General features: G+C 42.9%; 1 protein-coding gene across 1 annotated transcript in view; it reads right to left on the minus strand.

Moving 5' to 3' along the window:
• The window catches only part of rchy1 (ring finger and CHY zinc finger domain containing 1), a 38372-nt gene that overhangs the window by 5108 nt on the left and 10876 nt on the right, over nt 1-22388 (minus strand). Inside the window, exons 3-6 of the mRNA XM_043673964.1 lie at nt 15192-15270; nt 10663-10707; nt 6922-6980; nt 1368-1397 (exon numbers count right to left, since the gene is read on the minus strand). Coding sequence (XP_043529899.1) covers nt 1368-1397; nt 6922-6980; nt 10663-10707; nt 15192-15270 — 213 coding nt within the window. The remainder of the gene's footprint in view (nt 1-1367; nt 1398-6921; nt 6981-10662; nt 10708-15191; nt 15271-22388) is intronic.

The following is a 22388-nucleotide window of genomic DNA, read 5'->3' on the forward strand; positions in this document are numbered from 1 at the left end:
CCTTCTTGACCTGCAATCTTCTTCCTGACCTCTCCGCCCCCACCCCCACTCCGGCCTATCACCCTCACCTTAACCTCGTTCCACCTATTGCATTCCCAATGCCCCTCCCCCAAGTCCCTCCTCCCTACCTTTTATCTTAGCCTGCTTGGCACACCCTCCTCATTCCTGAAGAAGGGCTTATGCCCGAAACGTCGAGTGTCCTGCTCCTTGGATGCTGCCTGAGCTGCTGCGCTTTTCCAGCAACACTTTTTTCAGTTCTAACTTGCATATCCTGGTGTAGAGTTTTGTTACTTGTTAATGGTGTTTCAGATTAGTTTACAAGATCCTTTTGTTTTAAATCTCCAACACTAAATTTCAATGAATGAGTCCATAACCGTTGACAGTAATGATCACTGAACACCCCTTTAAAAAATTCACTCCCTTCCAAATATATCAGCCCTATTTTCTCGGGATGTTTCGTGGATTATATGAAAATAGCAACAGCTTCTGCTGGCAGAATGAGCACGCTCCAGAACCTCAGAGATGGTGATGCTGTCTTGTCAAGAAGTACTGAGGGTATGTCTGAGACAGTAAAGGGAGAAGTTGTTCAAACATTTCTCCTGTTCAACAAATGTTGTCCAAGTCTCACCACTGCAGAAGAGACGGTTTACACCTGTTCTCAGTTATGCAGCTGTTGATACGTATTCTCTTATTAGCTTCAACAGAACAGACGCAGCTTTTTTGATGAGTACATGGATTTCAGTGTTATGTTGCAGATTGCTGGTGAGATGTGAAGCTACCATCAATCTCCAATACTGACGGGTGGAGGTCTGGCATTGACAATGACCCAGGTCCTTTTGATGTTGATGACCAAACTAAATTCAACAAGAAAGAGTTTGCCTACTTTTGGCTGAAGGTGTTGTTCATTACGGATTGCATCATCAGCATAGAATTTGGGAACTTGACACATTTGCGTCTTGTATCTCAGGTCAGCAATGTTGAACAGCTTTTAATCAGTTCTGGTACATAAGTAGACATCCTGTGTATTGAATGTGAAAGCATATGACAGCAGTAGGGAAGATGATGTCAATGAGTGATGGCACCACAATACAAATCTGTTGGACCCCACTGTAGATCTCAAAAGGATCAGTGCTGCACTGTGCTAGCTGACTGTACCCATCTTACTGTCAGGGAAAGTGGAGATCACACTGAGCAGCTTAAAAAGAGAGTCAGTTTTTTTTAGCAAGTCAATTATAGCTCACCCTGATCTGAAACTGGAATTCAGGGCAGATGCACTCAGTCAGGATGGGCAAACCAACAAATCTGTAATTTATTTCTTAAAAATTACATAGGATCCTTTCAAATCAGTAACTAATAATAATACTTACCCTTTGTTAAACAGCATTTCATAGCATGTCCTGGGAGAGATGTGAGAGAGAGATAAAATTACTTTTTATTGTCATTTAGTTATTGGAAGTTCTGACTTCCATTACCTGCAGTCCAATCAAACGATTGGATGCAGTCTCTGAGCAAATGATTATTTACAAAGGCTGATGCTAAAAGCATCTGCTACCACCACAGTTACATACAGAACATTTCAGATCTTAACAACTCACTGTGTGAGACTCCCCTTACCTTTATGTTACGACTGGTTCTTTTGTCAATTCTCTTAAACTGGCCTCTGACTTTTCTGCCACTGGAAACAGCATTTCCAGATTTACTCTATAAGACCCTCGGAGTACCTTTATTTAATCTCTGCATCAAGGAGAATGAACCTAGCTTCTCCAGTCTTTCCTCATTACTGACATTCTTCATCTTTGGCATTAACCTGGTAAAATCTTTTCTGAAAACTTGCCCAAGGTCTGAAGATACTCCGAATTGGCTACAATACTCCTGCAAAGGTCTAACCAGTATTTTATGAATATTTATCATCGTAGATTATTATTCACAATTTCTCTTTAAAACTTATTTCCTCAGTGGTTGCAGAGATTTCCAATAGAAATTTGAATATTTTGAAATGGCTTGCTGATGTCCTCTACAGCCGCATTGTGGTGTCCCGGTTCCTATACTCAGTGCACTGAAAGAATTCAGAAAAAATTTATAAGAATGTTGCCAGGACTGGAAGGTTTCAGCTACAGGGAGAGGCTGAATAAGCTGGGGCTGTTTTTTGTGGAGTTTCAAACTCTAACAGCTGACCTTAGAGGATTATAACAGCGTGATGGGTATGAATAGGGTGAATAGTCCTGGTCGGTAAAAACAATAACTGCAGATGCTGGAAACCAGATTCTGGATCAGTGGTGCTGGAAGAGCACAGCAATTCAGGCAGCTTGTTGGATGCTGCCTGAATTGCTGTGCTCTTCCAGCACCACTGATCCGGAAAGTCCAGGTCTTTTACCCAGGGTAGGGGGCTCCAAAGTTAGAGGCCATAGGTTTAAGGTGAAAGGGGAAAGATTTAAAAGGGACCTCAAGGGCAACATTTTCACACAGAGGGTGGTGCCTGTATGGAATGAACTGCCACAGGAAGCAGAGAAGGCTGGTACAATTACAGCATTTAAAAGGCACCTGGATGGGTCTATGAATAGGGAGGTTTGAGAGGGATATGTGCCAAATACTGGAAAATGGGACTAGATTAATTTAGGATATCTGGTCGGCATGGACGAGTTGGACTGAAGGGTCTGTTTCCATGCTGTACATCTCCATGACCAGGAAGGTTGACAAGGGCAGGGTAGTAGATGTAGTCAATATGGTTTTCAGTAAGGCCTTTGCTAAGGTTCCAGAGAGTAGGCTGCTCTGAAAGGTTAGATTGTGTGGAATCCAGGGCAAGTTGGCAAATTGGATACAAAATTGGCTTGATGGTAGTAAGTAGAGGATAATAGTGGAAGGATGCTTGTCGGACTGGAGACCTGTGACTAGTGGATTGCCTCAGGGATTAGTGCTGGGCCCATTGCTGCTTGCTATCTATATCAATGATTTGGATGAGAATGTACAAGGCATGATTAGTAAGTTGGTTGATGATACTAAAATAGGTGGTATTTTGGACAGTGAAGAAGGTTATCAGAAATTGCAGCAGGAACTTGATCAGCTGGGGAAGTGGGCAAAGAAATGGCAAATAGAGTTTAATATAGATAAGTGTAAGGTCTTGCATTTTGGAATGTCAAATCAAGTTCGGAGTTTCATGGTGAGTAGCAGGGCCTTAAAGAGTGTAGTGGAACTTGGAGTTTAGGGTCACAGTCTCTGAAAGTGGAGTCACAGATAGACAGGGCAATGAAGAAAGCTTTTGGCACAATGGCCTTCATCAGTCAGAGCATCGAGTATAGAAGTTGGGCAGTTATGTTGTAGTTGTACAGGACTATGAGCCAACACTTGGAGTATTATGTTCAGTTTTGGTCACCTTTGCTCTAGGAAGGATGTTATTAAACTGGAAAGAGTGCAGAAGAAATTTACAAGGATGTTGCTTGGACTCAATGGTCTGAGTACAGCTCTATGACTCTATCATGATCCTTTGCTTTCATGCTCTATGTCCATCATTTTATTCATCGATCCACTCCACCTTCCGACTAACCAATCACAATAACCCCCTACCTGCATCCACCTATCACCATCCTACCTCACCTGCCCCTAGTCCCTCCTCCCTCCCTCATCTGGACTCCCTCCTCCTCTCCAGTCCTGACTTTCCTGCTCCTCGGATACTGTCTGACCTGCTGGGCTTTTCCAGCTCCACATCTATTGACTCCAGCTTCCAGTATCTACAGTTCTCACTGTCGCCAGGACAAAATAAAGTAACCATTATTGGAGTAACATTACAGCTAATGTCATAAATTACAACTTACAATGCAAACAGGCCTTGCAGCCCAACTGAACTCTGCTAAGATGCACCAGACGATATTAATTCAAGCAGAGTTCCACAGTTCTCTCCAATTGCCAGTTGTTGAAAATCACAACCATCAGCACATATCCCCCAATTTACAAGGAGGCTCCTGGGGTACTCTTTACACTGTAATAGCCCTTACAAATCTTTCCCTCTCTTAATCCAGATCAGAAGGCACACAATACCACACTATAGTCCAACAGGTTTATTTGAAATCACAAGCTTTCGGAGCGCTGCTCCTTTGTCTGGTGAAGTGAAGCACAGAATTGGTAGGCAGAGAGATCAAAAATTTGTATGTAGGATGTGAGCTGAGTGTCGACGGCTGAGTAACAGGTTTCTGCGTGTGATGAAAAATGTCAGACGGTGTGAGTAAAATGTCAACCGCTGAATAGCAAGTGAAGGGACACCCTATGACCTTTGGGGCAGCACGGTGGCTCAGTGGTCAGCTTTGCAGCCTCACAGCACCAGGGACCCGAGTTCGATTCCCACCTCAGGCGACTGTTTGAGTGGAGTTTGCACATTCTCCCCATGTCTGCGTGGGCTTCATCTGGGTGCTCCGGTTTCTTCCCACAATGTGCAGGTCAGGTGAATTGGCCATGCTAAATTGCCCATAGTGTTAGGTGCATTAGTCAGGGGTAAATACAGGGTTAGGGAATGGGTCTGGGTGGGTTACTCTTCGGACGGTTGGTGTGGACTTGTTGGGCTGAAGGGCCTGTTTCCATACTGTAGGGAATCTAATCTAATACCATCACATGTGGGAACACCACCCACCATGTACATGGCAGATACTCATGAGATTCAGTCAATGTTGTCTATTTCATACATTGCAGGCAAGGATGCCCCAAGGCATGGTTTATTGGTGAGATCATACAGACATTATGACAATTGATGAATGGACACCGCATAATAATTGCCAGCCAGGAAATATTCCCTCCCAGTTGGGAACACCTCAGTGGTCAAGGACATTCAGCCTCCTATCTTCGGGTAAGCTTCCTCCAAGACAGCCTTCGTGTTATACAACAATACAGAATCACCAAACAGAAACTGATAAGCCAAGTTCGGTACCCATGAAGACAGCGTCAACTGTGATTTGGAATTCATGTTGGGCTGTATCTATAAAATCTTCCGTACTGCCCTGTTTTGACACAATCACTTTGATAACTTGTGATCACTCGACCTTAATTAGTTTGTACAGTTTTGGATTACTTGTTACCCTTGGCATGTGACTCTTATACATTCATGTTATTTCAGCCATTTGGTTTGTCTCCAGCACCACCTGATTTTTAATATTTTGTAATTATATCTCTGCCTCAATTAGTCAGATCGTAGGTCATCCCTTCACTTGTTATTCAGCTGTTGACACTTTATTCACACTGTCTGACTCTTTTAATCACCTGCGGAGACTTGTTATTCAGCCGTCAACACTCTACTCCCACCTGTTGGATAGTCTTTTGATCTATCTGCGCCTATGTGCTTCTGTCTCACCTCATCACATGAAGGAGCAACACTCCAAACCCTTGTGATTTCAAATAAACCTGCTGGACCTGGTGTCATGTGACTTCTGACCTTGTCCACACTAGTCCATATTGGCACCTCCACATCATCTCTTAATCCAGGTTTTCCCTTTTTAATTCCCTTTCTGTCTCAATTTCCTGCCCTTAATTTCCTTTTCCACTGTCCCTCTGCTTCTTCATCAATCTTAAATCTATTAAGCACGCAGACTATCCATCCTGCTATTCACACCCTTTTGCCCTCTCCATGCTATTAATCAGTTTCCACCACCAGCAAGTTGCAAGCAAAAATATTTGAGTTTAAATCTAACTAACGGGGTCACATTATGAGATGCCCCACTCTAGGAAATTGAGGGACATTTGATTTCTCTCCAATCTGCTTCCTACCCTCTCTCCACACTGCACCAACCCATCATCCCAACCAAAACCAGCTGTTTATTAACTTTTGCATGTTTCACTAACTCACAGCCTGGTCTAATATCAATCAGCTGAGCTCAGAGTGATGTCATGACCAAACTTGTGACTCCAACTCATGATCCTTAGTTGGCTGAGGAGCAAAATTGCATGAAATTCAAATACATCTCATTCCTAACATACTGACAGCTCAGAGAGAAAAATAATAAATAATTTTAGCTTTTCGACACGTACCAAACCATGCATTAAAGCATTAATACACTGGTGTGAGTTGCCTTTTTATTCATGTGGGATATTTAGTTTTCGGGTCGTCATATATGAAAACAAGTTGTCTGTTGACTTTTCCTCCCTTTGTTGATTCCGACATTAACCCTCCATGGTACCAACAGGGACTCGAACCAAGGGCCTAGGTGTGATAATTTAGCTGCTGTTGTACTGCTGCTCAAACCCTCACACACAGTGCCAAGATAATGGATTTGCTTATTAGCAGCTGACAGACCTTTATTCACACATGCCTGGACTGGAACTTTAACTTTAGCACAACTGCAAGGCAGTTTCTGTTTCATACTGACTTTCATGTAACAATGTAAACCTGAAGACAGGGACTAACCCCAATTTCATGATGGGGAGACTGCAGTCCCACTGCTTAAAATAAAGAGACTGCATTATCATGCTGCTTGGGATCGGATAAGGAGGCTGCAGACTCACTGCCTAAGTTACATAAGAAGGTTTCTGTCATATTGTTGGGTTGGAATAAGGATGAGCTAGGTTTAACTCCAGTGCATTGACTAATGGTTTGAGGAGGACAGACTTTTTAATTCCTTACACTTAGTTCCGGGCAGCAATTTATTACCCAGCTGAAGCCCACCGTGTTTCTACTGGTCTGAGTAAGCCCAAGCAACAATTAGAAAAGGAACCAACGCCAAGGGTGAATTCTTTAATCTGTGCCATACTTTCATTTCCTTGTTTACTTCACTTTCAGTAGCTCCCCAACATGCTGTCAAATACTGTGAAGTATTTTAGAATAAATGCCCTTTTAAATTGTCTTTAGTCAACAGCTAAAGGTCTCACACTCTCATCAGTTCCTCTCAGTAGTGATCTGAACGTACTATGCATTCTTCAGTCAAGGAAAGAATTTGGTACACTTACTTGTGAAGAAGATGACCACAGGTCAGGACATGAGCCCCAATACGAGAAGTATGAATATCCTATGACAACAAAATTAAACCAGCAAATGATTAAACAGAATAAAACAAGAGGGGTATTTCGGATTATAAGATAAATTCAGCAGTTTCAGCAGAGATTCAATGGAAGTGCACAGGTCAGAGAAGCTATAGAACACTGGTCTAAAACAAGCCTAAACACAAGCACAGAGTAATTGGGCTTAAATGGCCTGTTGTGCTTTACAAATGCAATCCATCTTTATTCATCTGAGTGCAGCACTCTACCAGAAGCAGGATATCACTGGACATATTTATCATCGGAATCTAATTTTTTATCCAAAGCCTGATACTGCCATACATCAGTTCAATTATACAACTATCAAGGTAAACAACAATGACTTGTGTTTATATAGCATCTTAACATAATAAAGCAGTGGTAGTCCAAAATGCTTCACAGGAACACTACATGACAACAAAAATATAGCAGCAAAATAGAACACAAACGGGAATATTAAGTCAAAAACGAAAAGCCTGGTCAAAGAAGTAACTTAAAGGAGGAGAATAAGGTGGAGAGACCGAACGGTGTAGGGAGAGAATTCCAAACCTTGGGACTGAGGCACAGCTCCCAATGGTGGAACAATTAAAATTGGGGATGCACAAGAGGTCAGAATTAGAAGAGTTTAAGTATCTCAGGGGGCTAAAAACCAAACGAAATGTGGATGTTGGATTTCAGAACAAAACAGAAATTGCTGGAAAGACCTAGCAGGTCTGGCAGCATCTTGAGAGAGAAAGCAGTGTTAATGTGTCAGGTTTGGGCTCTATCTCCACCTATCTTTCATCCCTTACCCCTTCCCCAATCTATTTACCACATAAACACCAAATGTTTCCCTTGGTACTATCAGTTCGGAGGAAGGGTCACTGACCCGAAATGTTAACGCTGGTTTATACAGATGTTGCTAGACCTGCTAAGCTTTTCCAGCAATTTCTGTTTTTTTGTATCTCAGAGTTGGGGATTGGAGGAGGTTTCACAGCAACTCATTGAGAGATTTGAAAACAAAGACGAGAAGTTTAAACAAGACATTGCTTGACTAAGAGTCAATAGTCAGCGAAATCAGAAGTGCTAGAGAATCAGTACTGAAAACACCAAGTGTTGGAGGTCACAGCATATCAGACAGCATCCATGGAGAGAGAACAAGCTAATGTTTCAAGTCTAGATGCCTCTTCGTCAGAGCTGAAGTGAACTGGTGAGAGTGCAAACTGGGCAGTGCAGCATCATTAAGGGTCCGCTAGAGTTACAGATCCAGTCACAAATCTGGCCAGCTGTGCAGTGATTGCAATTAGGTCCGCCAGACTACATAGCATGAGTTCCCTGATTGGGGTTATTAATCTGGTCTAATCGGGGGCCCTGGCTGACAGATAAGAACACAGAGTCAGCACTGCCCTTTGTCACTGGGCTGCTTTGTCTGGTGTTTCCTTTCTTCCTGGTGGTGGAAAATGAATAAAGATTTACATACTTGTTGCTCTTCACTGTGTCCTACACCTGTACACACATGGCATGGGTGCTGGGGAAGAATAAGCACTACCACATTTAAAAATTAAAGAAAAAAAAAGAGAAAAAAATAAATAGGAGTGTCAGAACCCAAGTGTCAGCATTGCCCTTTGCCTAGAGGGGCACTGCTTGTCATTGGCCACACTGGTGCTTCCTTTCTTCCTGGTGGTGGAATATAATTAAAGATGTAGACACTAGTTGTTCCTCACTGTGTCTCACACCTACACACACACACACCATGGGTGCTGGGGAATGAATAAGCACTATCGCTGTTAGGTAGTAGTGTGGGGGTTTATAAAAGAAAAAAAAGATTAGAATCTCCTCAGTACAAATTATAACCAGGAGAACAGAATCTCCTCAGTTCAGTTGACTGTAAAAAAAAAGCACAAGTGTTGCCCGGGCAGCTGGGTGCGACCCAATCCCAGGGACAATGGCAGGTGGGGAGTTTGACAACAGGGTATGCTTCTGTAGTGTAGTGGTTATCATGTTCGCCTCCCACGTAGAACCTCTTGGTTCAAAACCATGTTGGAACTGGAACTAGAACTGAAACTGAGGAGCTGTCCTACAGGCGACCCAATGACATTGCTTGGTGGCTCTATTGGCACAACTGATCAATGCCGGGTACTTAACGGAGCATAAAATGCCACGGTTGTAAGTTCAATCCTCATATAAAGTTGCTTCGGCAGGATCCTGGGCTGGGCGCTGCCGCAGGATATAGTGAGCAGGGCAGCGGTAGACATCCAGTTCATGACCATTGCCATTCACACCTTAAAATGGCAGTGCTCGGACCAGACGTAGTGCACCAGTTGGAGGATGCTCAGGTGTGCGGTGGGATCCCGTCCACGCTCACCCCAGCCCAGACAAAATTTCACATTGGCCCCAAGGTCCCGTACTTCCTGCAGGAGCCTGTCCCCCACAACCTGAGCTGCCACCGGAATTTTAGTTTTGTCCCCTTTAGGGACGAAAAACGGTGGGCCCTGAACAGACTGCTACTGCACACCGTCCAACTCTTCTCCCTCATTCAACACCCGGACACGCCTTGGCATGCCCACTTACCAGGAGTCCTCGCTCTTTCCCTCGGGGATCTGGGGTGGAGGGTGTTGTACGCAGCGGTCCCCTGCAACCACAGGGGCATGGGCTCCCAGCCCAACTGCTTGTTCTGTGGTGCAGTGGAGTCTGTATACCATGTATATATTGGGTGTGGGCACTTGCATGCCTCTGTTTTTTGGTTGCTCTTCAGTCCCATGCTCCTGATCTTTGAAGACTTCCTCGTGGGTCTGCTCCTGGGCCTGGCCAAACTGGCCATAAACAGGTCCAGGCAGTGGGCCGCAGAGTGGTCATTATGGCTGATTGCCTGCCCCTCTTGCGCGGTTATGTTCGAGACTGGGTGTCCCTGGAGAAGGAACATGCGGTGTCTACCGACACCCTCAAAATGTTCAGGGAAAGGCGGGCAATGCAGAGAGTGGAGTGTTTTATTTCCCACTCCAAATTTATTTTGATTTAATCCCTTCCCTCCCTTTCACGTTTTTGATCATGCAGCATCGCCCTTTATTGAGAAGGGCACAGCTCGTCACTGACCACTCTAGTGTTTTCTTTCTTCCTGATGGTGGAATATAAATAAAGGTTTACACACTTGTTTTTCACCGTGTCTCACACCTGCACACACACACCATGGGTGCTGGGGAAAAAAATAAGCACTACCGCAGTTAGGCAGTAGTTTTGGGGGGGAGGGGGGTGGCAGAAGAGAGAGCGAGAGAGAGAAGAAAATGAAAAACAAAGAACAAGTGTCAGAGGTTCTGTTCTCTCAGAGCTGGCTCAGTGGTAAAGGGTGATTTGGTTACTGGATACTGGCCTCTGGCCAGTTTATTTCAAGCTGCTTTGTAATTAGTGCAACAGATACATATTTACTTTGAGAAGCAAGCAGGTTTTCTCAGAATCTATTAAAAACATATAATACCATTAAAAAAGTTCATTAAACAGAAGTTTACAAACTGTCCAATCCAGCAAATGTAAAATAGATAATATGTACACGTTGGATATGCAGTTCAGTTAGTTTGTTGTAATCATATTGTAGGACAATCCTAGAATCAGGTAAATAGGAAAATGTACACCCACTCCAGAAACAAACTGAAGACCAATTTCATATTCAACAACTACTCTTGGTGAGTTTGATCTTACCTCCATGCACACTGGACAGTTCTGCCGGGAAACATTTTCAACACACTGCACAGAAAGGAAACTTACTGTCAATATTCAAATACCATTAACCATAAGTCCTTTTCTACACAACCTATGTCAAATACCAGAACATACTGTGTAATCTAATCTAATCTAATCATATCAGCATTAATATATTGGCGTCACTGCAAGCATTACTGAAACAAGTATCAAAAAACAATTATCATTGACAAATGCCAAAACATGATAAACATATGTGAAACCTGTCTGGCATTTCTTGGGTGCAAGGGAAACTCAGAGCAATGTAGAGGATGACAACATAGAACTGACGGTGGAAAAGCATGGAAGCAGATTAAACTTCCAAGACACAATTCAATATATACTTGAAGGGAAACATTTACCAGGCTCCAGGGAGGAGCAAGAGCATGGAATTAATAGAACATAGAACAATACAGCACAGAACAGGCCCTTCGGCCCACAATGTTGTGCCGAACATTTGTCCTAGCTTAAGCACCTATCCATGTGGAGAAAGTGAGGTCTGCAGATGCTGGAGATCAGAGCTGAAAATGTGTTGCTGGAAAAGCGCAGCAGGTCAGGCAGCATCCAGGGAACAGGAGAATCGACGTTTTGGGCATAAGCCCTTGGCTACTCTGGGCAAGAATTCATTCGATGTATTAATCTACATATCTTATGAAAGCAGCATGGATGGCAAGCGCAATCATAATAGCTTGGACTTTTCGATAGTAACAATGACAAACTATGAGCATTCATCATCATTACTACATAAAGTTCAAACAACTCTGGCATCTGCATATGCACAGTTACAGGTGGAAAACCTGAAGTTGCTGGCAGTGATTTCCTGCTTCTCAATAGGATGTACTGCCCACACCATCGCAGAGGGAAAACTCAGAAGTCACTAGAATTGATGTGATCTTCCACTCTTTACACTGTCAGTCTCATTGTAAAAACTTGTAAGAAGGTCCTGCTTAGTTGAATGAAATGAATGCATACAACTGACTTTTAAGAAGGTGTGAAGCCTGATTGAAGGAACTCTCCCTCTCTGGCCCAGAAAATCTTACATTCTGTTTGTAGAAAAACAAACTTCTTCATTGTAAAGAAAAGCATTGATTATTAAAGTAAGGGATCTTTTTAAAAGAAATGATATTTCAGCATTTACCTGCACATTTAGGTGATTTTTTGCAAACAATTAAAAAGTGGATGATAATCAGTGCTTTTTTAACTTCTGGTTGCAACCTGTGAGAATTCTTTAATGTGACCAATGTAGATATTCATCTGGGAAATCTTAGAATTGCTTCCAGTGACTGACTGCTTGGCTTGTTTATTCATGTAAGTACAGAAAGAGAAGACTGCAGATGCTGGAAATCAGAGTCAAGAGTGTGCTAATGAGGGGCTTATGCCTGAAATGTTGATTCTCCTGCTCCTCAGATGCTGCTTGACCTGCTGTTTGTCCTTCCAAAATGGACAATCTCACACTTGACAGGGTTGAACTCCATCTGCCACTCCTCAGCCCAGCTCTGCATCATATCTAAGTCCCTTTGCAGCCGACAACAGCCCTCCTCACTATCTACAACTCCACCAATCTTCGCATCATCTGCAAATTTACTGACCCACCCTTCGACTCCCTCTTCCAAGTCATTAATAAAAATTACAAACAACAAAGGACCCAGAACTGATCCCTGCGGAACTCCACTTATAACTGGGCTCCAGGCTGAATATTTACCATCTACCACCACTCTCTGACTTCGACCGGTTAGCCAGTTCTCTATCCAACTGGCCAAATTTCCCTCTACTCCATGCCTCCTGACTTTCCGCATAAGCCTACCATGGGGATCCTTTTCAAATGCCTCACTAAAATCCATGTACACTACATCCACTGCTCTACCCTCATCCACAAGCTTGGTCACTTCCTCAAAGAATTCAATAAGACTTGTAAGGCAAGACCTACCCCTCACAAATCCGTGCTGGCTGTCCCTAATCAAGCAGTGTCTTTCCAGATACTCATAAATCCTATCCCTCAGTACCCTTTCCATTACTTTGCCTACCACCGAAGTACGACTAACTGGCCTGCGGGGTTATCCCTATTCCCTTTTTTGAACAGGGGCACAACATTTGCCACTCTCCAGTCCCCTGAGACCACCCCAGGTAATAGGGCAGCTCTATCAAAGAACTAGTACAGGCACAACCAGCTCTTTTCATGCCACGATGAAAACTAATAAAAGTTTTTTTTAAAATTTGATTTCACTGCTAGCTTTTTGTTGTGAAGGTGAACCCTTTCCTATCATGTAGTGACTTAAGGATGCTTTCAAGTTTCATTTATGCTTTAACAACACTGATGTCAGAGTAGTATTTGAGCCAGTCTGATGCATTTTGAGTTTTATCTTAAAGTCAACTTGTATCTGATCACAGACTAATCTTATTTCAACATCTAATCTACTAGCCAAGGTAATGATAGGTGTATGGGGTAGCTGGTTTGTCAAAGAATACAGTCACATGTTGTCAGCAAAAATCCAACAGGAGGCACAGAGCTAAAGCAGCGTCAAATCAGCACATCACTTCCTGCAGAATCTACAAGTCATCAGTTTCTTACAGACTCTCTCTCTCTGGTCAAACATGGGGAGTAATGTGCTTCAAAGTGATAAGCTCCATCATAACCGCTTCAGATAACAACAACTAGCACAGTTACTCTTTCAGTATCAATGTACAATAGGCACACTATCAATCTTCATCTACATGTCAGCTTGGCTCAGTGACTTTGCCCAAATCAACAAGTTATATTTAAACAAGTCTCCAATACAACAAGTTGAACCCTCAGGAAATATGATATTGTCCTAAATATAAACAGCAGAAAAGTTCATGTAAATAATTTATAACCTTTTGCTATATATATACACATTTATGAAATAGTGTTTAAATTCTGAATGAAGAGAGTGAACATTTTATTCAAAGGTTTAATTAACTTTTCAAAATAATAGCCGGTCCAAAGATAATATTTAATTCATATTTAGTCTAGGCGGACCAGTAGAGTTTGCACATTGCATCACACCCAACACTAATCAAATGTACTCATTATTTGATTTATCCATGAATTAAGAAAGGTTTGTAGCATGATTCAGGTGAGATTGCCAGTTTGTTTTTAAATGTAGAAAAGTACTGCCCCAAATACTGTAGTGTGTAAATGAGGGCAGGATCTACTAGTGGTTTCCAGACTTAACAGCACAGAAACTGGGCACACAAGTTGCTCCCCTAACAGTACAACCCTCCATTCAGTTTGCCCTTCACATACTCATCTAACTTCCTTTTAAATATTCTTTTTTATTTGGCAGCTATTTATGTCAACCTGACAGTTGTTTTCAATCAAACTACATTTTTTTAATAATAATTTTTCTTTCCACTGTTGGCTTTTGACATTTGTACCTCTGCTGCCACCTGTGGGCAGGAATATGTACAGTCTGAATCACAAGGACTGCTCAGCCATCAAGATGCTCAGCAAATGAACTGCAGAAGCAGGATGATATATTCATTCTTTTTCTCTCCACTCATCCTCAACAAAGTTCCCATAATAAAACCAGAATTACTTCTCCTGGAATACGCTGCAAGGTGAGGTGATAGAAACAGATGACAGCAACATTTAAGAGACATTTAGACAGACACATGAACAGACAGGAAACAGAGGGATGCAGACTACTTGTAGGGAGGTGGGATTAATTTAGAATTGTATCCTGGCCAGCACAGACATGGCTGGCTGAAAGGCCTGCTCCTGTGCAGCACTGTTCTATGTAAAATGCAGTGACTGGGTGATAGCTATATCATACAATGTAAGCACAAAAATAATCCAGTCATTTATACCAGGCAAAATTGATAGATAATTTAGCCAATCATCTTCATCTGGATAGGACTTGTGCAAATTTGTGAATCTGGTAAAGTTAGTTCAGGTTTAATTAACCTGCACAAACACATGCAGAGAACTAATTTACAAGAATTAGTTGTGTGAAGACCCGCAATGCAAATTTGATGAATATGATTAACAGCTATACTGTTATTTCACATATAAACCAAATAAAAGTCAAGACTCAGGTTATTCAAAAACCAGTTTAGCCAAAATTAAAAGCTGGAATCACTCAGATCCAGCAGAATGTGTGGGGACTGCAGGGAAGGAGCAATCGAGCAGAATAGGACAGCTCCACCAAAGAGTCAGCACAGACACAACGGACTGCTACTGCGCAGTGACAAAACCGTTGTGCTGGCAGCATTTTCTTCGAAAGGGATCAAGTGAACCCATTTCTGTTATGTAGTCAAGTTAGTTAAGGATGCTTTCATATTGCATATATGCTGTAACCACATTGATGCAAGGGAAGCAAAGTGGCATTTGAACCACAGCCTTTCAGGTTGTATCTGAAGCATTTTAAGTTTTATCTTAAAGTCAATTTGTGTCTGATCACATACAAGGTAATAGATAGGTGCTGCCCGCTGAAGCCCTGACACCTCAGTAAACAACAAGAGTGGTTTACCTTGTGGTTCCCACGGAGATGAGTAGCTAGACACAGGTTACATTTCACGCAATGGAAAAAATCATCTTTAGGCCCAATTCTGCTTGGAAGATATTTTAAAAATGTTATGAAACAGCATAATTACATCAATGCAGTGCCACTGGTAACCATGTTCCCCACCATCCCCACTGCCACATGTTTGAGCAATTATTTGATCACTTTTCTTGTTACCAGAGATGGAAATTTCTGAGAGATGAGAATAACTGTCCCTTAAATGCTCTGAACAGACGTTCTCAAGGGCAATTAGGAATAAGCAACAAATGCTTATCTTGTCAGTGATGTTTCATGAAATAATGTTTTAAAAATCAGCTTTATGTTATTTTCCCCAACTTAGAAGAATTGAGGAAAATGAAAATCCAGTTGAGCTTGGAACATGCTGCAGATTTTAAGAACTTTCTATAATCCATTTAGACAGCAATGTGTTCAGCTCTGACAAGCGCAGACCACAAACTGCAAACCGTACACACCATTAAAGAAAGATATGATCATCCCTTGTTAGCAAAGAACTACAACCTGAAACAATTTTGTTTTCTAGCTCATTAGAATTCCTTCATTTGTAATTTTGGAAAATCATCACCTGAATAACAATTTTGCCAAGTAATATTATTTACTGAACTGTTCTCATCCTTAAACTATTGTAGCTGCTGTGTGAAGTGCTCACGGCTGGTCCCGGCCTAGCCTCTCATGGCAGTGTCTTGGTTCGGTGTGCAAGTGGATCTTGCCCTGGCATGTTTCTGAGGCACCAGGGATGTTGGAGAGATGGCAATTCCAGCAGCAGTGATGGTATCAAGAACAGGCAGCCGAGGTCTCCCAGAGAGTGAGATAAGCAGAGGACTCAAAGACTGGTCCTAAGTTTATACTACAAAAGACTTTAAAGTAACTACAGAGGAACCTCAATTATCCAAACGGGCACTATTTCATTCGGATAATTGATTATTCGGTTAATTGCTTCTATGCCTGTTCTGGGGCTTGGAGTTTCCTCTTTCCTTGCTCTGCCTGCCTTGCTCCCTCTCTCTGTCTCAGGGTTTGTTTCTGAGCAGACACACACTTGTGTGTAAGGGAAGTGCAGCATTACTGAAGCCTCCCGCAGCCCCATCAGTTCAATGGGATTGACACAGCGAGCACTTGCTAAGTCCACTCCCTATTCAGGAGACGACGCAGCAGCACACTGCACACAAGCCCCCGCCCCACTTCTGCCTCCCCAACTCCGTTCAAACCCATACCCCATCCACCCCCTCCCACCATCCAACCCCGTGTCCCCCAGGCTGGGTATCAACATCAAGACTGCTACTGCATTTGGGGGGGGGGGTGTTGAGTCTCAAAGTAGCGCACACAAACATTTTACTGCAACATTTTGACAAGTTCCACCTTTGCCCTATACAGGACAATGTTGGAGAGATTATCTTGCAAAGGGGGGGTTTGGGGTACACCCCTGTGTAGAACTCCGAAGAGAGAGGGCGGGCGGTCAGTCATTTGGAGAAGGTGCCTGGGGTCCCAGCCAGGACTGTTCTCGGCAGCATTTCAGTAAGCCCAGATCGTTTTTAATCATTGTAAACAAAAGACGTGATCAGTGATGGGTACACCTCTTTGATGTAATGTTTCTATCAGGACCCTGAGATCTTCTTCGGATAATCCAAAATTCAGGTTATTGATATTCGGATAATTGAGGTTCCTCTGTGTTATATTATTTCTTTATTTTTCTACTATTCTATGAAGTAATGCTTAACTTTTTAACTCTCATTTCTTTTACAACCTTGCACCTAAGTTTATTTTGTACCTTGGTACCCAAGATGGTACCATGCACAGCGATATTATACACTTTTCACTGTGCTCCTGTACTTGGTATATGTGATCATAAAACCTAAATCTAAAGTGTCATAAAGGGCTAAAATTGGAACACAAACAATATTATAAAACTGGCCCTGAAATTATATAAAATTCAAAGTATATTCATATCTCTTGCTTCATTGCAATATGCACAATACAGTGCCACAAATAAATCTTTTAAAAGTTTACTGATGTTGGCAGCCCCTTGGGTTGAGATGACAACTGTGAGGCTAGAGGAGTCTTCAGATGACTCATGAACCCAATTTTGGATCCACAAATCTTTCTGCAATGAGGCACGTTATTACGTGGGGAAATGGAATGTGTAGTCTTCTTTCTCCTTCCTCTGTTGCCAACACTCCACCTCACAGACAACTCACTGAGCCTCGTGGTTTGCACCTTGATGGATCAGCAAGTGCCAAACTGAGCAGTTGGTAGCTTCCTCCTCCCAGGAAAGGGCTGGGAGGAGGAAGGGCTGACGAGGTGGAGTCATTAAATATATTCAAGGTTGAGGCAGACAGAATTTTAATCAGTAAGGAAATCTAAGATGTTGGGGGAAAAGGCAGGAAAACGAATTTGAGGGTCATCAGATCAGCTTGATCTCACTGAGTGGTAGAAGGGACTTGATGGGCCAAATTACTTACTTCTTTTCCTAGAACAAAGAACAGCTCAGCACAGGAACAGACTCTTCAGCCCATGACGTCTACGGTCTACGCCAACCTTTCATTTTAATGGTTGGAGTAAAGAACTTTCAAAACTTGACTGGAGTAGACTGTTCACACATAAGGGGACAACAGACAATTGAGAGGCCTTCAGAAGTATGATAACGCTTATAGGCTTCAGTAAAGCCTTTGATAAGGTTCCACATGGTAGGCTGTTGGAGAAAATGCAGAGGCATGGAATTGAGGGTGATTTAGCAGTTTGGATTAGAAACTGGCTTTCTGAAAGAAGGCAGCGAGTGGTGGTTGATGGAAAATATTTAGCCTGGAGTCTGGTCACTAGTGGTGTGCCACAAGGATCTGTTTTGGGACCACTGCTGTGTGTCATTTTTATAAATGACTTTGACACAGGCATAGGTGGATGGATTAGTAAGTTTGCAGACGACACTAAAATCGGTGGAGTAGTGGACAGTTTGGAAGAATGTTACAGGTTGCAGGGGGACTTGGATAAACTGCAGAATTGGGGCTGAGAGATGGCAAATGGAGTTTAATGCAGCGAAATATGAGGTGATGCACTTTGGGAAGAATAACAGGAAGGCAGAGTACTGGGTCAATGGAAAGGCTCTTGGCAGTGTGGATATGCAGAGGGATCTTGGAGTCCATGTACATAGATCCCTGAAAGTTGCCACCCAGGTGGATAGTGCTGTAAGGCAGCATACGGTGTGTTAGGTTTCATTGGTAGAGGGATTGAGTTCTGGAGCTGCAATATCATGCTGCAACTGTACAAAACGCTAGTGCGGCCACACTTGGAATATTGTGTACAGTTCTGGTCGCCCCATTACAGAAAGGATGTGGAAGCATTGGAAAAGGTGCAGAGGAGATTTACCAGGATGTTGCCTGGTCTGGAGGGAAGGTTTTATGAGGAAAGGCTGAGAGACCTGTTCTCATTGTAAAAGAAGAAGGCTAAGATGGGATTTGATAGAGACATACAAGATGTTCAGAGGATTAGATAGGGTAGACAGTGAAAGACTTTTTCCTAGGCTCAGTTTATACGAGGGAGCATAACTACAAATTGAGGGGTGATAGATTTAAGACAGATGGCAGAGGCAGGTTCTTTATGCAGAGAGTGGTAAGGGCATGGAATGCCCTACCTGCCAATGCAGTCAACTCAGCCACATTAGGGAGATTTAAACAATCCTTGGACAAGCACACGGATGATGATGGGATAGTGTAGGGGGACGAGCTGAGAATAGTTCACAGGTCGGCACAACATCGAGGGCTGCAGGGCCTGTTCTGTGCTGTATTGTTCTATGTGAAGTTATTTGGGTGGAAATGAGAAATAAGAAAGGGATGATCACCTTATCGGGATTGTATTATTGACGCCCTAATAGTCAGAGAGAAATTGAGAAACAAACTTGTAAGGAGATCTCAGCTATCTGTAAAAATAATAGGGTGGTTATGGCAGGGGATTTTAACTTTCCAAACGTAGACTGGGACTGCCATAGTGTTAAGGGTTTAGATGGAGAGGAATTTGTTAACTGTGTACAAGACAATTTTGATTCAGTATGTGGGTGTACCTACTAGAGAAGGTGCAAACCTTGACCTACTCTTGGGAAATAAGGCAAGGCTGGTGACTGAGGTGTCAGTGGGGGAGCACTTTGGGGCCACCGACTATAATTCCATTATATTTAAAATAGTGATGGAAAAGGATAGACCAGATCTAAAAGTTGAAGTTCTAAATTGGAGAAAGGCCAATTTTGATGGTATTAGGCAAGAACTTTCAAAAGCTGATTGGGGGCAGATGTTCGCAGGTAAAGGGACGGCTGGAAAATGGGAAGCCTTCAGGAATGCGATAACGAGAATCCAGAGAAAGTATATTCCTGTTAGGGAGAAAGGAAAGACTAGTAGGTATAGGGAATGCTGAATGCTGAATGCTGAATGCTGGAAGAAATTGAGGGTTTGGTTAAGAAAAAGAAGGAAGCATATGTTAGGTATAGACAGGATAGATCAAGTGAATCCTTAGAAGAGTATAAAGGAAGTAGGAGTATACTTAAGAGGGAAATCAGGAGGGTAAAAAGGGGACATGAAATATCTTTGGCAAATAGAATTAAGGAGAATCCAAAGGGTTTTTACAAATACATTAAGGACAAAAGGGTAACTAGGGAGAGAATAGGGCCCCTCAAAGCACAGCAAGGCAGCCTTTGTGTGGAGCCGCAGAAAATGGGGGAGATACTAAACAGGTATTTTGCATCAGTATTTACAATGGAAAAGATTATGGGAAGATATAGACTGTAGGGAAATAGATGGCGACACCATGCAAAATGTCCAAATTACAGAGGAGGAAGTGCTGGATGTCTTGAAACGCATAAAGGTGGATAAATCCCCAGGACCTGATCAGGTGTGCCCTAGAACTCTACGGGAAGCTAGAGAAGTGATTGCTGATATTTGTATCATCAATAGTCACAGGTGAGGTGCCGGAAGACTGAAGGTTGGCAAACGTAGTGCACTGTTTAAGAAGGGTGGTAAGGACTAGCCAGGGAACCATAGACCAGTGAGCCTGACGTCGGTCGTTAGAGGGAATCCTGAGGGACAGGATGTGCATGTATTGGGAAAGGCAAGGACTGATTAGGGATAATCAACATGGCTTTGTGCATGGGAAATCATGTCTCACAAACTTGATTGAGTTTTTTGAAGAAGTAACAAAGAGGATTGATGAGGGCAGAGTGGTAAATATGATCCACATGGACTTCAGTAAGGTGTTCGACAAGGTTCCCTATGGGAGGTTAGATCTCACGGAATACAGGGAGAACTAGCCATTTGGATACAGAACTGGCTCAAAGGAAGAAGACAGAGGGTGGTGGTAGAGGGATGTTTTTCAGACTGGAGTCCTGTGACCAGTGGAGTGCCACAAGGATCGGTGCTGGGTCCACTATTTTTTGTCATTTATATGATTTGGATATAAGCCTAAGAAGTATAGTCAGTAAGTTTGCAGATGACATCAAAATTGGAGGTGTAGTGGACAGTGAAGAAGGTTACCTCAGATTACAACAGGATCTTGACCAGATGGGCCAATGGGCTGAGAAGCTGCAGATTTAGTTTAATTCAGATAAATGCTATGTGCTGCATTTTGGGAAAGCAAATCTTAGCAGGACTTGTACACTTAATGAAAGATCCTAGGGAGTGTTGCTGAACAAAGAGACCTTGGAGTGCAGGTTCATAGCTCCCTGAAAGTGGAGTTGAAGGTAGATAGGATAGTGAAGGCAGCATTTGGTATGCTTTCCTTTATTGGTCAGAGTATTGAGTACAGGAGTTGGGAGGTCATGTTGCGGCTGTACAGGACATTGGTTAGGCCGCTGTTGAAATATTGCGTGCAATTCTGGTCTCCTTCCTCTCGGAAAGATGCTGTGAAACTTGAAAGGGTTCAGAAAAGATTTACAAGAATGTTGCCAGGGTTGGAGGATTTGAGCTATAGAGAGAGGCAAAACACACTGGGGCTGTTTTCCCTGGAGCGTCAGAGGTTGAGGGGTGACCTTATAGAGGTTTACAAAATTATGAGGGGCATGGATAGGGTAAATAGACAAAGTCTTTTTCCCGGGGTCGGGGAGTCCAGAACTACAGGGCATAGGTTTAGGGTGAGAGGGGAAAGATATAAAAGAGACCTATGGGGCACCGTTTTCACACAGAGGGTGGTATGTGTATGGAATGAGCTGCCAGAGGAAGTGGTGGAGGCTGGTACAATTGCAACATTTAAGTGGCATTTGGATGGGTTAATGAATAGTAAGGGTTTGGAGGGATATGGGCAGGGTGCTGGCAGGTGGAACGAGATTGGGTTGGGATATCTGGTCGGCATGGACAGGTTGGACCGAAGGGTCTGTTTCCATGCTGTACATCTCTATGACTATATTCTATGTAACGCGAGTTCATAGGCATCATGTTCCCATTAGTGAAAGGCAAGTCTAGTGAGATTAGGAAACAATGGATGAATAAAGATACTGAGTGAGCTTTGAGAAGATTTGTAACTCAAGTTGAGGTTCTGGATGTAAATTTGTTCACTGAGCTGGAAGGCTTGTTATCAGACATTTCGTCACTATACTAGGTAACATCATCAGTGAGCCTCCAGTGAAGCGCTGGTGTTATGTCCTGCTTTCTATTTGTGTGTTTAGGTTTCCTTTGGTTGGTGATGTCATTTCTTGTTCTTTTTCTCAGAGGGTGGTAAAGGGGTCCAAGTCAATGTGTTTATTGATAGAGTTCCAGTTGGAATGCCATGCTTGCAGGAATTCTCGCGTGTGTCTTTGTTTGGCTTGTCCTAGGATGGATGTGTTGTCCCAGTCAAAGTGGTGTCCTTCCTCATCTGTATGTAAGGATACTAGTGATCGTGGGTCACGTCTTTTATGGCTAGTTGATGTTCATGTATCCTGGTAGCTAGTTTTCGGTCTATTTGTCCAATGTGGTGTTTGTTACAGTTCTTGCAAGGTATTTTGTAAATGACATTAGTTTTGCTTGTTGTCTGTATAGGGTTTTTCAGGTTCATTAGCTGCTGTTTTAGTGCGTTGGTGGGTTTGTGGGCTACCATGATGCCAAGTGGTCTGAGTAATCTGGTGGTCATTTCCGAGACGTCTTTGATGAGGGGAGAGTGGCTAGGGTTTCTGGGTGCATTTTGTCTGCTTGTTTGGGT

Source organism: Chiloscyllium plagiosum, chromosome 32 (genome assembly GCF_004010195.1).
Source record: "Chiloscyllium plagiosum isolate BGI_BamShark_2017 chromosome 32, ASM401019v2, whole genome shotgun sequence".
NCBI classification, from domain to species: Eukaryota; Metazoa; Chordata; class Chondrichthyes; order Orectolobiformes; family Hemiscylliidae; genus Chiloscyllium; species Chiloscyllium plagiosum.